General features: G+C 50.4%; 1 protein-coding gene across 1 annotated transcript in view; it reads left to right on the forward strand.

Annotated features, from left to right (window-relative positions):
- The window catches only part of LOC116942143 (histone-lysine N-methyltransferase ASH1L-like), a 111,875-nt gene that overhangs the window by 72,072 nt on the left and 25,391 nt on the right, over positions 1-14,412 (forward strand). The window contains exons 12-15 of the mRNA XM_076066943.1: positions 1,213-1,321; positions 2,540-2,671; positions 4,046-4,143; positions 5,971-6,107. Of these exons, the coding sequence (XP_075923058.1) occupies positions 1,213-1,321; positions 2,540-2,671; positions 4,046-4,143; positions 5,971-6,107 (476 nt within the window). The remainder of the gene's footprint in view (positions 1-1,212; positions 1,322-2,539; positions 2,672-4,045; positions 4,144-5,970; positions 6,108-14,412) is intronic.

The following is a 14,412-nucleotide window of genomic DNA, read 5'->3' on the forward strand; positions in this document are numbered from 1 at the left end:
TTTGATGAGTACCTGGTGAGCTGTGTGAAACATCAGCACCACGGAGGCAAAGGTGGACAGGTGTGGCCAGTGGCCACACCATTCCCTCGTGCCCCCTGCCAGTCTTAATAGGTGCTCGCTAACCCCACTAGTTTTTAAAGTACATATCGAGGACATTAGTCTTCTGTGCGATTGTGAACGCATACGTGTGCATAGAATCATAACGTCGCCAGTGTTCTTTGGGAAGTCAAAATAAGGCAGCAAACCCATGCTCAAATAAACTGGCTCATCCCCCTTGGTGGTCCTGAGCCTTTGGCAGAAATTCCACATTTTTATGGCATTGGCCCGTCTTTCTCTATGACACTGCCACTGTTGTGGCTCCGCAAAGTGGTGGCTGTCCATCTGCCATCACCTCTGTATGACCCCGCGGTTTCATTTCTGACGATTGGTGTTGATAATCTGTCCCGTGTTATGAAGCGATGGTACCGCAGGCTGCCGACGGCTGTAAATTAACAACTTAATTGACTGATTGATGAAATGACTCACGCCCACCCCCCCTCCCCCCGTGGACACGACTCGGGCCACACTTATGCACGGTGCACGGTGCACAGTGCGTACATGTCAGCGCTGGGGGAGACAAAGGTGGCCGGGTGCTGCCTGCACCTCCCTCTCGCGCACCGAGTCATCGTGAACTTGTGCTGGGCTTCCTGTCGGTCGACTCAGCCTTTAACGAGTTCTCGGCGCCGTGCGTGAACATCAGAAAGAGGTGGCCGGGAGTGGTGCTGGCCACACCACTCCCCTTGAGTGCCGTGCTGGCCTAAATGCGTGGTCAATAACTGCACTTGCCCCAACAGTCTAAAGGCCTTTGCCTTTGTGTGTGTGTGGGCGTGTATTGGCAGTAGTGCACCAGGCGACCCGGGTTCAATTCCCACTCACGGCCAACTCCAGTGAGGATTATCTGAACCGGTTCTGGGCCTCCCTTAGGCCGACTCAGCCCTAAATGAGTGCTTGGTGCGATGTGTAAACATCGCCACTGGGGGGACAAAGGTGGCCGGCGTGGTGCTGGCCAACCGACCCCTCGTATGCCGTGCGGTCCTTCATAGGTGCCTGCTAACAGCACTTTCCCCAACAGGCTGTGAAGGCTATAGGGGGATCTTTGTATTAATCTTCATTGGCGTGCGCAATAATGCACGGCTGGCCGCTGTTGCGAATGCGGGACGGTGCCGGCTGCAGGTCGGTCAATGGAATCTATCGCATTGGGCTCTTCGCACTCAAGGACATTCCAATCAGCACGGAGCTAACCTACGACTACAACTTCCACACCTTCACCGCAGAAAGCCAGGTGCTGCATTCGAATTAACTCCCCCCCCCGTGTTTTATTTTTTTTATATTTGTTCACCCCATGTCGGGCCAAAACTGGAACGGCCAAGAATAAGTCAGTTTGGCGATTTGCTGCATTTATTTGGGGTAGCGGAGACGCACCGCCAAATCTTTTTTTCTTGCCGTTGCCAAAAAAATAACGAAAAAATATGAGCGTTTTGTCGAGATGTGAATGGGGCCCAAAGTGTCTCCACGTTCATGGAGTGGTGCACATTTGTGTTGGCAGCCTCGAACCAGTGTGAAAAAAAATCCACATTTCTGCAGCGGGCACCAGAATTCACCCCTAAATAAACAAACAAACAATTGTTTATTTCTCATAAAGTGATAACTAATTGTATCCCCCCCTCCTGCCCCCCGGAGAGATTAAATTAAAGATGCCAACATTTTCAAATCGTATATTCATATCGGTATTAATCTCTGTAACTTACAGGCCCGATAACTCTCGGTAAACGTATACACATCGTAAATAATCGCTGTTGAGGTGCATTATTCAACGCATGTATTCTACTTAATTAATATTGATTCATTAATTTTGTTCTTATCTGTTAGCTGTGTGCGTATATATATACAACACACAAGGTGCTGTCCATCACGTGCTGTAGATCCCACACGGTGCGTTGAAGGAAAACGCGCACAACACCAACAATGCTTCTCTTGCCAAGGATATTTACAGAAGGTTGCTGCCCTTCCCCAAGTAACAACATTTTGGCCCTCAAACGTCAAAAAGCAACGTCTAATACAAACCGAAATCTAACAGAAGTGTGACTCGCGTTCCATGGGTATATTCTTCCGGAAGATAGGTTCCACGATTGATTCATGTTTAAAGCTAACGTTTGGGCATGACGTCATTGTCCCTGAAGCCATGCATATGGTTTAGACGCAGTGACGTCGCCCAATACATAGGGCTGATGAATGCCGTGATGATGTAATCGCGCTTAACGTTGACTCCTCATGCAATGCGTACGGGGTGGGGCAAGGGTGTTGGCGAAGTTATATCCCGTGCGAACGTTTCTGGCGGCGATAGTACGCTCCATAAATCTGAAACGCTGGCCGGTGTGGTGATTGTTGGAGTGAACCGTGCGTCAGAAATGCGAATGGAGATTTTTTTTTTCAACAATTACTGTGCTTAAAAAAAATAACGTTCGGTAATGGCGCCGGGCTCCGGTGTTTATCCCCACAGCGGCCGTGCCTGTGCGGTTCCCCAAACTGCCGCAACGTCATCGGCGGGAGGAGCCAGCGAACATGTCAGGCCGGGCGGCTGGGCCACGGCAGGGCCCACCAGCGCAAGGCCAAGCACAGGCTCAAGAAGCTGGTGGGTGGAGCCATGGCCAAAATATTACGATAAATATATAAATGTATAGTGTCCATTGAGCTCTCGCCAAGTATTAAACTGGCAATTCACCAGCATTGGTTCGAGCAAGCCTGACTCTGCTGGTGAGACACTGCATGTCACAACCGCTCCAGAGTTTTCTTATATTGACCCAATGCTGCTGAAAGATATATAATGCCTTGCTTATACACTTTCATTTACTTTTTAATTATTGTAGGGTTTTTCTGGAACTCAATAGTTACTATGAGGTAACCATTCATGTGCCTATTCAAAAATGTTCATCAGAAAAAGAAAAGGCTTAATTCTCATCAGGCCCCATGATGTAAACAAGTGCAGTCTCCTTCTTATCCACTCCATATCTCTTTTGGACTCTTTATTTATGTGCTAACAAGAAGAGACATTGCCTAAAATGTCGCCTATTATGTATTATTATCATAATGAATTGACTTCAGAATTATTTCCACGATAGCAGCTTCCTGGGCCATTCTACTCCCTCTGAGAGTGTCTCTCAAGAACATGGCTTTTACAACACAATTTAAATGTGATTTTTGTGGGGGGACAAGCAAACGTTTATATATTTTTTTTTTGTAAAGGGAATCTCGCGGGGTGCAATCGGGCTGCCCCCTAGAGTCTCGTCAGCTCCCTCTCGAAAGTGAGCGTTGCAATCGATGGCCGGGTCCGTGGTCCAGGAGCGCTGTCCGCCACGTGATTTGTCCGCCCTGCGGCACTCCCGCGCCAGGTGCGTCGCTAATTGAGGCGACCGCAGATCGGGCGTGGGGGGAAAAAAATACAAAGAGATTTTATCGTCTTTATCTTTTGGGTAAGGCGACCAGCACCTGGCATGACTGACTAACGAACGATTTAAAAAGATATATATCCAGACGAGAGAGGGCATTGCGTCCAGTAAGAATTCGCACTGAAAGCTGAGCACAATACCCACGTGGGTTGGTGTCACTACAAGTGTGTACATTTTTTTACATTTATGTTTGAAGTGAGTAGCCGAGGGTCTCTGGAGTTATACAACCAAGCTGGCACTACTAAGACCCTGTTTTAGACTCCTGTGATTGAACTGGGTTCTCAGGTGTAGTGAATTTATGGTCTCAGCTTATAGGTTACCAATATTTTTTTCACTTGAAGAGATTTCAGAAATAGTTCCGTGATATCGCCTTCCACTGGTCATTCTATAGCATTGTGCGATGCACTAATCTGCCAGAGTTCCGAACTGATATTTCTGACATGTCAATACATAATGCCAATGTCACAATTAGATTCAACTTGGGGGGGGGGGGGGAATTGTTTTTCACGTAATGTTTAACAATTGAATAATTGTTCTGTTATCATCCATGCCCGGGGCAGCTGCGATCAAGTCCCGAGAGGCAGGCGTCCAAAGATGCCTCCAGCCAGGTGGCCGATCTTTGGCCGATGCAAGCGAAGCCTCTCTCGGAGAAAGAGAAGTAAGGCTCGAGTCTGATCGATGCATTGATACTACGTCGTTACACGCCCACTCACCGCTGCCTCTTGGTGTCATTCAAGCGCCCTAATTTAATTTACCACTTTGTGTAATGGCAGGCGCATGTTTAATTAACGCCCTCCGTAACATTCCTCCGGGGATCGGTAATGGGATTGTGTTGCGTGTCAATTTTATTGGAGCGCACAGCATCCAGCCGGCAAAGGGGGCCCCTCCTTCTGTCACGATCGCCCATCATTCCCTCCTTTGCCCTGCTTTGTCCAACCTCCTTGAACGTCTGCCTCACAATTAAATGTGTCCGTCGCATCACGACCTGAGGGGGACCTTGGGCCACGCGCGCGCCATTTGCCTCGACGGTAACGTCCGTCGCCACCCAACGATCGAGATTCGTTCGACCGGCCGTCAGCCAAGGGAGGCCTACAGTCCAACAAAAAAAATGCGAGGCGCCAAAATTCCCCAGTGTGTAACTAGGGGAAGGGTTTTGTTAGTCGGGCGACCAACAAAACGAAACGAGAAAATAAACAAAGAGTTGCCGTGGCCGCTGTGGCCTCAAGTCGCAGAGCCAAATCGTCTTTGGCTGTCGGCCGAACGCCGCGGAAAAAGTTAAGATAATTTGTCAAAGTCGAAGTGAAAACCAGGCGAGCCTTTTCGTGCCTAATCTGGAGTCGTCCCCCCAACCCGTGCGGGATCACGTTATTACGCTCAATTCAAATATAAAAACAAGCAGCCCGCACGCTCGCCAGGGGTTGTGTCCTTGGCGCTCACGCCGATACGTGGCATAATGTATTAAATAAATAAACCTGCCAGAGACACTGAAGAAGATAAACGCTCGCTAGTTTGCGAGTTCGCTAGTTCACGCACATATACATCCTGACTGAGGCCCGCATTCCGAGTGGCTTATCGTGAGATTGTAAAAGAACGCAACTCTGTTAAATAAATCTATATGCAGTGAGATAATGACACTAGTGAAGATGAGGGTGACGAAGGTGGCGGTGGTGGTGGATGAATGACGGCGATGATAATTGTGCCGATGAACGCCCTCGCCCGGCCCCTATCTTTTTCGCTGTTCGGAAACTTGTGCGGGCGGCCCTTTGGTTGATCCACTGCCGGATGAGGGCCTGCTCGTGTCGCATGGGTGAGGATCTTATTGCTCTCCAGCAGTGAGGTGGCCAGGTGCTTCGGGGGCTAACACCAGGTCGGAGCAATGAACAGGAATTGCTGAGATCCAGCGTTCAAATCCAGATTTCAGCCACTGATGATTGAAACCAGGTTCTCAGGTGTAGTGAGTTGGTGGTCTGAGCTCTATCATTATTTGTAGTGATAGTGATGGAGGTGGTGGCAGAGATAGCGCAGTGACGGTGGTGATGATGATGATGGTGGTGATGGTGATGATGGTATTGGTTGCGCTGGTGATAGTGGCAGTGGTGGTGGCAGTTGTGACGGTGGGGTTGGCGGTGGTGGTGATAGTAGTGATGGTGGCAGTGATAGTGGTTGTGGAGAGCGGTAGTGTTCCTTTTAGCACGCTGAGCTACGAACCCGGCGACCGGAGTTCGATTGCCGTTCACAGCCAACACCAGTGACGAATATCTGAACCGGGCCTGGGCCTCCCCTAGGTCGACTCAGCCTAAAATGAGTACCTGGTGCAGCGTGTAAACGCCGTCACCCCCTCATTTACCATGGCGGCTTCCATAGGTGCTCGCTAACAGCACTTTCCCCAAAGTCTGTGAAGGCTATATGGGGGATCTTTGTCTTTGGTGGCAGTGGTGAAGGCTGTGGTGGTTGCAGTTTTTCTCTGTCCCTGGTGCTGTGCCAGGAGCTTCGTGCAGAAGCGCGGCCTCTTCCTTTTGCGGAGCTGGTGGAGAACGCGGCGGCAGCGGGAGGCGTCGGTAAACAGGAAACGGGCGACCGCTCTCTCTGGCAAGACATGCATCGTCGTCCCGGCAGCCACAGGTCAGGGCAGACCACCCACCCACACCGCCTTGCACCACCCACCCACGTCTCTCACACCGCCTTGCACCACCCACCCACGTCTCTCACACCGCCTTGCTCCACCCACCCACGTCTCTCACACCGCCTTGCTCCACCCACCCACGTCTCTCACAGTGACCACACTCACCCACGTCTCTCACACTGACCACACCTACCCACGTCTCTCACACCGACCACACCCACCCACGTCTCTCACACTGACCACACCCACCCACGTCTCTCACACCGACCACACCCACCCACGTCTCTCACACTGACCACACCCATCCACGTCTCTCACACCGCCTTGCTCCACCCACCCACGTCTCTCACACTGACCACACCCACCCACGTCTCTCACACCGCCTTGCTCCACCCACCCACGTCTCTCACACCGACTGCACCCACCCACGTCTCTCACACTGACCACACCCACCCACGTTTCTCACACCGACCACACCCACCCACGTCTCTCACACTGACCACACCCACCCACGTCTCTCACACCGACCACACCCACCCACGTCTCTCACACCGCCTTGCTCCACCCACCCACGTCTCTCACACTGACCACACCCACCCACGTCTCTCACACCGCCTTGCTCCACCCACCCACATCTCTCACACCGACTGCACCCACCCACGTCTCTCACACTGACCACACCCACCCACGTCTCTCACACCGACCACACCCACCCACGTCTCTCACACTGACCACACCCACCCATATCTCTCACACTGACCACACCCACCCACGTCTCTCACACTGACCACACCCACCCACGTCTCTCACACCGACTGCACCCACCCACGTCTCTCACACTGACCACACCCACCCACGTCTCTCACACCGACCACACCCACCCACGTCTCTCACACCGCCTTGCTCCACCCACCCACGTCTCTCACACCGACTGCACCCACCCACGTCTCTCACACTGACCACACCCACCCACGTCTCTCACACCGACCACACCCACCCACGTCTCTCACACTGACCACACCCACCCATATCTCTCACACTGACCACACCCACCCACGTCTCTCACACTGACCACACCCACCCACATCTCTCACACTGACCACACCCACCCACGTCTCTCACACTGACCACACCCACCCACGTCTCTCACACCGACCACACCCACCCACGTCTCTCACACCGCCTTGCTCCACCCACCCACGTCTCTCACACCGACTGCACCCACCCACGTCTCTCACACTGACCACACCCACCCACGTCTCTCACACTAACCACACCCACCCACGTCTCTCACACCGCCTTGCTCCACCCACCCACGTCTCTCACACCGACTGCACCCACCCACGTCTCTCACACTGACCACACCCACCCACGTCTCTCACACTGACCACACCCACCCACGTCTCTCACACTAACCACACCCACCCACGTCTCTAATACCGCCTTGCTCCACCCACCCACGTCTCTCACACCGACTGCACCCACCCACGTCTCTCACACTGACGACACCCACCCACGTCTCTCACACTAACCACACCCACCCACGTCTCTCACACCGCCTTGCTCCACCCACCCACGTCTCTCACACCGACTGCACCCACCCACGTCTCTCACACCGACTGCACCCACCCACGTCTTTCACACTGACCACACCCACCCACGTCTCTCACACTGACCACACCTACCCACGTCTCTCACACTGACCACACTCACCCACGTCTCTCTCGGTGTGAGAGACTCTGGGTCCAGTTTTGTTCCAACCTATAGCCTAAGTTCAACTTTGAGATTAACCGTTCCTGTGTAATTTGTACAAATCGTAAGTTAATCGATTCCCATGCGCAGGGATTCGAGTGCCTATCGGTGAGTCGCTGCAGGCCCCCAAGTCACTGCGTCTCCCCCTCATGCAGCCCCTCAGTGGAAACATCTCTGTCGTGAATGACGCTCAGCCATTGCTGCGATTCCACATTCCTTTGGTGGGGTCCAGCTTCTCCATAGAGAACTGCTTTCTGTGTTGAGCACGGTTGGCTACGTACGGCGGGCAAGAATTTATAAATACATTAATAGGATGACCACTGTTGGCCTCCTCACAAATATAATGATAATATACAAATAATTTACTTTTTAAAGTCGCATTTCAACCGTAGAGTCTTCTCCCCGCGAGGATTTAAACACGTGACCTCCCGAGTGCATACGTGGCGCACACTCCAGCCACGGAGCCACCCGGCTGGGATCAAACTTATCTGTTATTCAATTTCGGGTCTCACGGCGTTCCAGCGGCTCTTGATAATGCAACACGGCGCGTTTCAAGTTGCACTTGCATTACAGACGCCGCCAGTGCCTCCTGACAATCAATTGCGAGGAGCCACACGGGCGAATTAACATAAAAACACAACACACGGTTGCCCTGCCTTTGCACTTCCCAAGCCCTTTCTCCGGAAGCACGACGCCCTTTAATAATTTAGCCCTTATGAGCCATGTTAGGGTCATCCTGGTTCAAGAATATTGCATGAAACCCATTAAAATGTAAATTCGCTTAAATTACATTTGCCCGAAGTGCTTTACTGAAGTCTGATCGTGTCGCACAGGGACGACGGAATTGTTTGCTGTAAAAAAAAAAGTATTGGGGGGTTTAATCGGTTACAGCTGTTGTATTTTAGATAAACTGGAACAAACACGTCCATTTAAATTCCCAACGCTGCAGCGGGAGGTAGCGTATTAACGCCTCACACGGACGTGTGCGCGCACCCACACACTCGCTTGCACGCACGCACGCACGCGGTGCGCGATGGTCTGGGTGGACCGGAATCGCAAGCCTCAACGACGACACGATGGTGGTTGCGATAACGCACCGCATGACCGCCCGCCCTATGATCGCGCCGAGCGACGTCACCGGATGGTCGTTACCGAAACTCCGGTGAGCAATGGCAGTGGCGTATCGGTCAGGGGAGCGCGATCGGCTTCACGAGCGCGGGGGTAGAGGTTTGTGGGTCGCTTGTCAAGGACAGCCGACGGGTCTCATTGCCTACCCCCACCACGGCCTGAGCTCGGGTAACCGCTCTGAAAAAAGAGCTTGATCGCTCATCAGATTCCTCCAGTATAAATAAAGATTCTGATTCCGGAATGCACGCCACTTTTCCTGAGACCAAATTACCCCGAGTACTCGGTGTTGTAGGCTTAGGTTACGAATTGACAAGGAGATGGCAGTACAGCAGTGGAGAGATTTGAATGTTATCCCCTCGTTTGTGTTGGGTTTCTCTGACTTCTACAGTCTCATCCCAAACTCTCATCAATCTTCTCGGCTAAAACTGCGAATGCGGTAGAACCCTCTTGAAAAAAAAATGTTTGGACGTTCAGCAAGATTCTCCTGGGTAAATGAAGGGAATTATTTTCATTACCATTATATATATCGTGGTTTGCACTGGGCCTTAACTCGCCATGTTTGTAGATGCTTTACTGATCCCTGACGTGAAGTTCACTGCGGGAAGCAATTGGAAATTGGAAATTTACGTGTGAACAGTTTTGAATCCACATGCTATTCTTTTCTCCTCTCGTAATATTGAGTCGCTAACAAACAATTGTCCAATGTTAAAGAGATACGTAGGCTGATTTAAAATGTTAAAATTATATATGGGTCAATGGCTGCTCATGTAAAACTGTTCATGTCTTATTTAAACAAAACAAATCTGTACAGTTGCTCCCAGTAATCCAACTAACAAGTCACTCACTCTCTCTGCCCTTTCTCTTTCTGCTCTGAAGAAGGGCGTTTGCCTGAAATGTCAGCCTACTATATGTTGTTTTCTGTCGTAAGTTATAGACAAAGTGATGAGTTAGTTTGTTCCTGTACACCACCACCGCAGCCGAAGAAATAAACAAACGATTATTTCTTCGTCTTTTAAAGTTTCGTATCTATTTTCTCCTTCAGGTAAACATTCTCAAAGTTGCATTTGTTGTATTGCAATCGATATTAACCACCATCGCTTCTCCACCACTTGGATTTTTTGACACGGGACAGAATCAGGATCTTTATTTATCCTGGAGAAATCCGATGAGCTGTGAAGCACTTTTTCACAGATATCCAGTAGTGGCGGGTCAGAAAGTTGCAACAACAAACGGTACAAAAAAACGATAGGAGTGCAAAATATAGGAAAGGCAAGCAAATCACTAAAACGAAATACGCTAAATAGATAAAGTATATCTACGTGACTTTACCGAATAGAACCAAAGAGTATGGATCCTTGCAGTCACGAAAGCTTCAAATCTATAAAAGTATAGTAGACGTTTAAATTGCATAAGTACACCAATTCCCAAGCTTGGTCAGGGCAACAAAGCAACAGCAGAACAACTTTTGCCGTACGCGCGCGCGACGGGGGAGAACGCGCGCGATGCGAGCGCGCCGTCCCATTAATGGTGGGAAATGACGAATGGCGTGAGCCGACAAGCGCACACTCCGCCAGCGGCACCCCCCGCGTCGCGACGATAGCGGCGGCTTGAGCCGTCACCTCTCGCGCCGCTTTGACAAACGACTGTTTTGACTCGGCCAATATTGACCGTGTCGCGGCCGCCACCGTGCACGTCATCCGTGGAGCGCTCCCCGCGGGGAACAAGGGGATACTTCTCACCTTTGTTCGATTGTACGACGCCGTGATAGATGCCAACTAAATACGTGGCCTCGCAAAGGAAGGACCTTTGAGACCCGTCCGGCTTTTCTGTGGGCTTCTGCCCTTAACTTTTGTTCGAGTTAATCTCGGATGTAAAGCCACGTCGTCCAACTTGCGGGGAGCGCTTAACCTACCGTTTGCAGGTCACGGAGGCCGCAGCTAGGCCCCCTTTAAAGGATTTAGTGTCAGCCTGCTAATGTGTCCCCGGCTTGGATGCGTCATAAATACTGCTACTGCCCAGGTCAAAAGGAGAGAAGTTTACACCGCCAGATCCTGTCGTCTGTCATCCATCACTTTCCCGCACCGCGACTGTTGTGGCCGGGGCCTGTCTTGGCTTAAAAATTAACCTCCTTCCCTCGCAGCCTTCAGAAGGATAACTTTGTTATGTTGATAAAAAAAAACACCCGCCTTGAAAAGTGTTTTTTAGTGAGACGTGTGGCTGTTCCAATTTAGTGGCATTTTCACACGGATATTGCTTTTCTCGGCATATCGATGCAGACGTAATGGGAATGTAATTTATTCGTCCGGAGAAACCTCGCCAATTCTCGAGCGCCAGCGAGGGTGTCATGTCATTGGGATGTTCGCTCAGTCGCGTTTTAAGGAGTCGGAGTACCCAGGGAAAAACCCGCAAGGTCAACACAAACAGATTCAAGATCCCACTTGCTGTCCTTACTACTCTTCTGGCCATCTCGCAAGCCTGACGAGGTTTGGGAGTCTCCCAAAACACAGAGTGTCCATGAAGTCCCTATCTATTTTATTGAACTAATGGTACCTTTGTGTATTTCTTTGCAGAACCCTATGAATATGAATGTACAAGAACGTGTGATGGTAGTGAGACTTTCAATAATATGGAGTTCCTTGTTATTACGCAAACATCATTCGAGAGCACCTTAACGAACGTTTTACAAATCGCTGGATTGGACAAATCGGCAACAGGCCGTGGATGGCTCCATCTACGGATTTAACGCCTTGGGATTTCTTTGCATGGGGCCTCATCAAGTCAGAGGTGTATCAAACGAGAGTTAACAGATCTGCAAGATTTACGAGATCGTATTGGGGCGGCAGTTGCAAAAATAACTCCACAGATGCTGCAAAATGTGTTCCGTGATGCAGCTGACAGATTTGGGCTGTGCAGAGATTTTGATGGTGCTCATGTAAAATCCAATGCTTAAGTGCTATTAATACATATACCTCTGATTATATTATTGCATAATTTGTCCCTAAATTACTTTGATGCAATTAAATAGGTAAGGACTTCATGGACACCCTGTATACAAACAAAATAACCCCCCCCCCCTCATATAGCCTTAACAGACTGTTGGGGCAAGTGCTGTTAGCGAGCCCCTGTATTAGGGTGGTTGATGTAAACGGTGAGCAGCAATGCCCCGTGATCGGCAACAGACAGGGCAGAGGTTGTATTAAACTGCTGGGGTAGCATTGAGGCTATGAACATTGATGGCTCTTAGCTGCCCACAGAGTGTAGAGTGACAGGGATTAACGTCTCTCTTAACACCTCCCGGGGCAACGTTCACTTGAGGAGTTCACGCACCACAAACGAGCACATCCTTTACCATCGCTGTCTGCCAGGGGTCAGGAAACTCTACAAGCTGAGAAGGCCGATCTAGCAAGTGAGCACCTCCCCTCATTCCTCCTAACGGATCCCTGTTCAAGCCACCGGCTTGAAATTAGTCCAATGCCCCTGCAACTTTGCGTTAATGTTATTTATTGTGCGTGCATTGTGCGGGCAGTTACTTCATTTTTATTTTTCTTGCAGATATAAATTTCATTCCTTTGTATGTTTTGGCCACATGCTCGTTACATAAAAATCGAGGACAGATTTATTATCATTGGAATTTTCATTCCTGGATACATTTGCCTTCCCAGTTGTGTATCTCTCCCACTCTGCGTTGTGTTTTGTTCATCCCAAAGAAAATGTGTACACATGCAAGAATACAATGGCAAATATCCCCCATATAGTCTCAGATACTGTTAGGGCAAGTGTTGCTTGCGAGCACCCGAAGGCCTACACGTCACACAAAAAAGTGAGTGGCCGGCACCACGCCCAGCTGTACTCGTATCCCTAGTGTTGATGTTTATATATCACACCAGGTACTCATTTATGGCTGAGTCAATCTAGGGGTGGTCCAGGACCCGTTCGGATAATCGTCACTGGTGTAGGGCCCTGAGCGGGAATCGGACTCGGGTCGCCGGTGTCCGTGGCGCAGCGAGCCAACCACTGTGCCACCGCTCCTTCGCATGCACGCACGGGAAATGTCAAAGTGCGCGCCGATTCTGCTTGGGCCCACCCAACAAAGAAAAAAATACGGCAGCTAAAAAAACACGACTTGAAGAATGCGGCCCAGGACGCGGAGAGCCGAGTGAAAAACGGCGTACGCATTTGCACCGGGCTTAAAATATACCTTGCCGAGAGAGAAGCGTGACAGTACAAAGAGACTTTGTTGAAGGGGGAACACATTTGCCAGGCTTGGCTTGTCACCAGTGGGGGTCACGAAAGAATGCGTGTCACAGTGTCGCCGGGTGGCTCACGAGGCTCATAGAGAGGGGAAATACTGAGCTGATCATCACTGAGATTTTGGGTTAAATTCCAGGTTTCAACTGCCCATGCATAAAATCAGATTTTAAGCACAATCACCAATGACTACACACAAACACACGCGCACAAAATAACCTTCATGCGCACTAAGTTTTCACTCGAGTTTCAATATTCCAGCTTTGAGAACTAAATGGTTTTAAGTTTTATAGCTATGCAACAATGGACACCTTCAGCAGGTCATGTGAAAATCCGCTACCCACCCCTATTATGGATAAGAAGTAATTGAAGAGACTTCAAATGTCAAGGTCAAGGGGTCATCATTGGCCTTTGTATCTTGCCCTCCTCGGAATTAGTTCTGCGATGTCATCTTCCAGAGGCCGTTCTCTAACATGAGGTGATGAATGGCGATGGTACGTTGCTTAATGGGCGACGATGTTTTCTCTGCTTTTCGGAAGAGTGCCGACGTGTGAGAATAGCGCACGCGCCTCATAGTAATTGGGAGAATAAAATGGACGAGAAGAGGAGGAAGCAGAGGAAAGAAAATATACGTATAAAAATGTGCGGTATCGAGGGTGACATTAAACAAGACGGGGCCAGCATGGTGCCACGTCGACATGTCGTGCCTTTTGTTGTTGTCGTGACAATAAGGGGAGCCGATTTTTATCTGGGGCAGGTGACATGGCCTCCACTCCCCTCGTCGTTCCGCTGTCCTCGGGGGAGAGCGTTTCATCATCGCGGCGTGCAGGCTCCCTGTGCGCCTTGTCATCGCGTCGAAAACTGTCAAGCCGAAATATATTTATTTTTTCAAAAGTAAATCTAAAAAAAACTTACGGGAAACGTTCCCGCGTTCTCACACGCGCGCGCGCACGCGCGCGGCAACTTGACATCAAGATGGCTCGGTTGCCGATGTCAGGGCTTGCGATAAAACACCGCGAATCCTCTCTCTCTCTCTCTCTCCCGGGTGATCAAAGGCGGCCCGGTCGGCGCCGCATGTCGTACGTGACGTTCCCCCACGCCGAGCATGCGGGGCTCTCGCCACCTGCGTCCGCCCCTAGGCGATCTCGAGCCACGAGGAGGTTGCCTGATTTTATT

This window comes from Petromyzon marinus, chromosome 13 (genome assembly GCF_048934315.1).
Source record: "Petromyzon marinus isolate PM22_M1 ecotype Great Lakes invasive population chromosome 13, UKy_Petmar_22M1.pri1.0, whole genome shotgun sequence".
NCBI classification, from domain to species: Eukaryota; Metazoa; Chordata; class Hyperoartia; order Petromyzontiformes; family Petromyzontidae; genus Petromyzon; species Petromyzon marinus.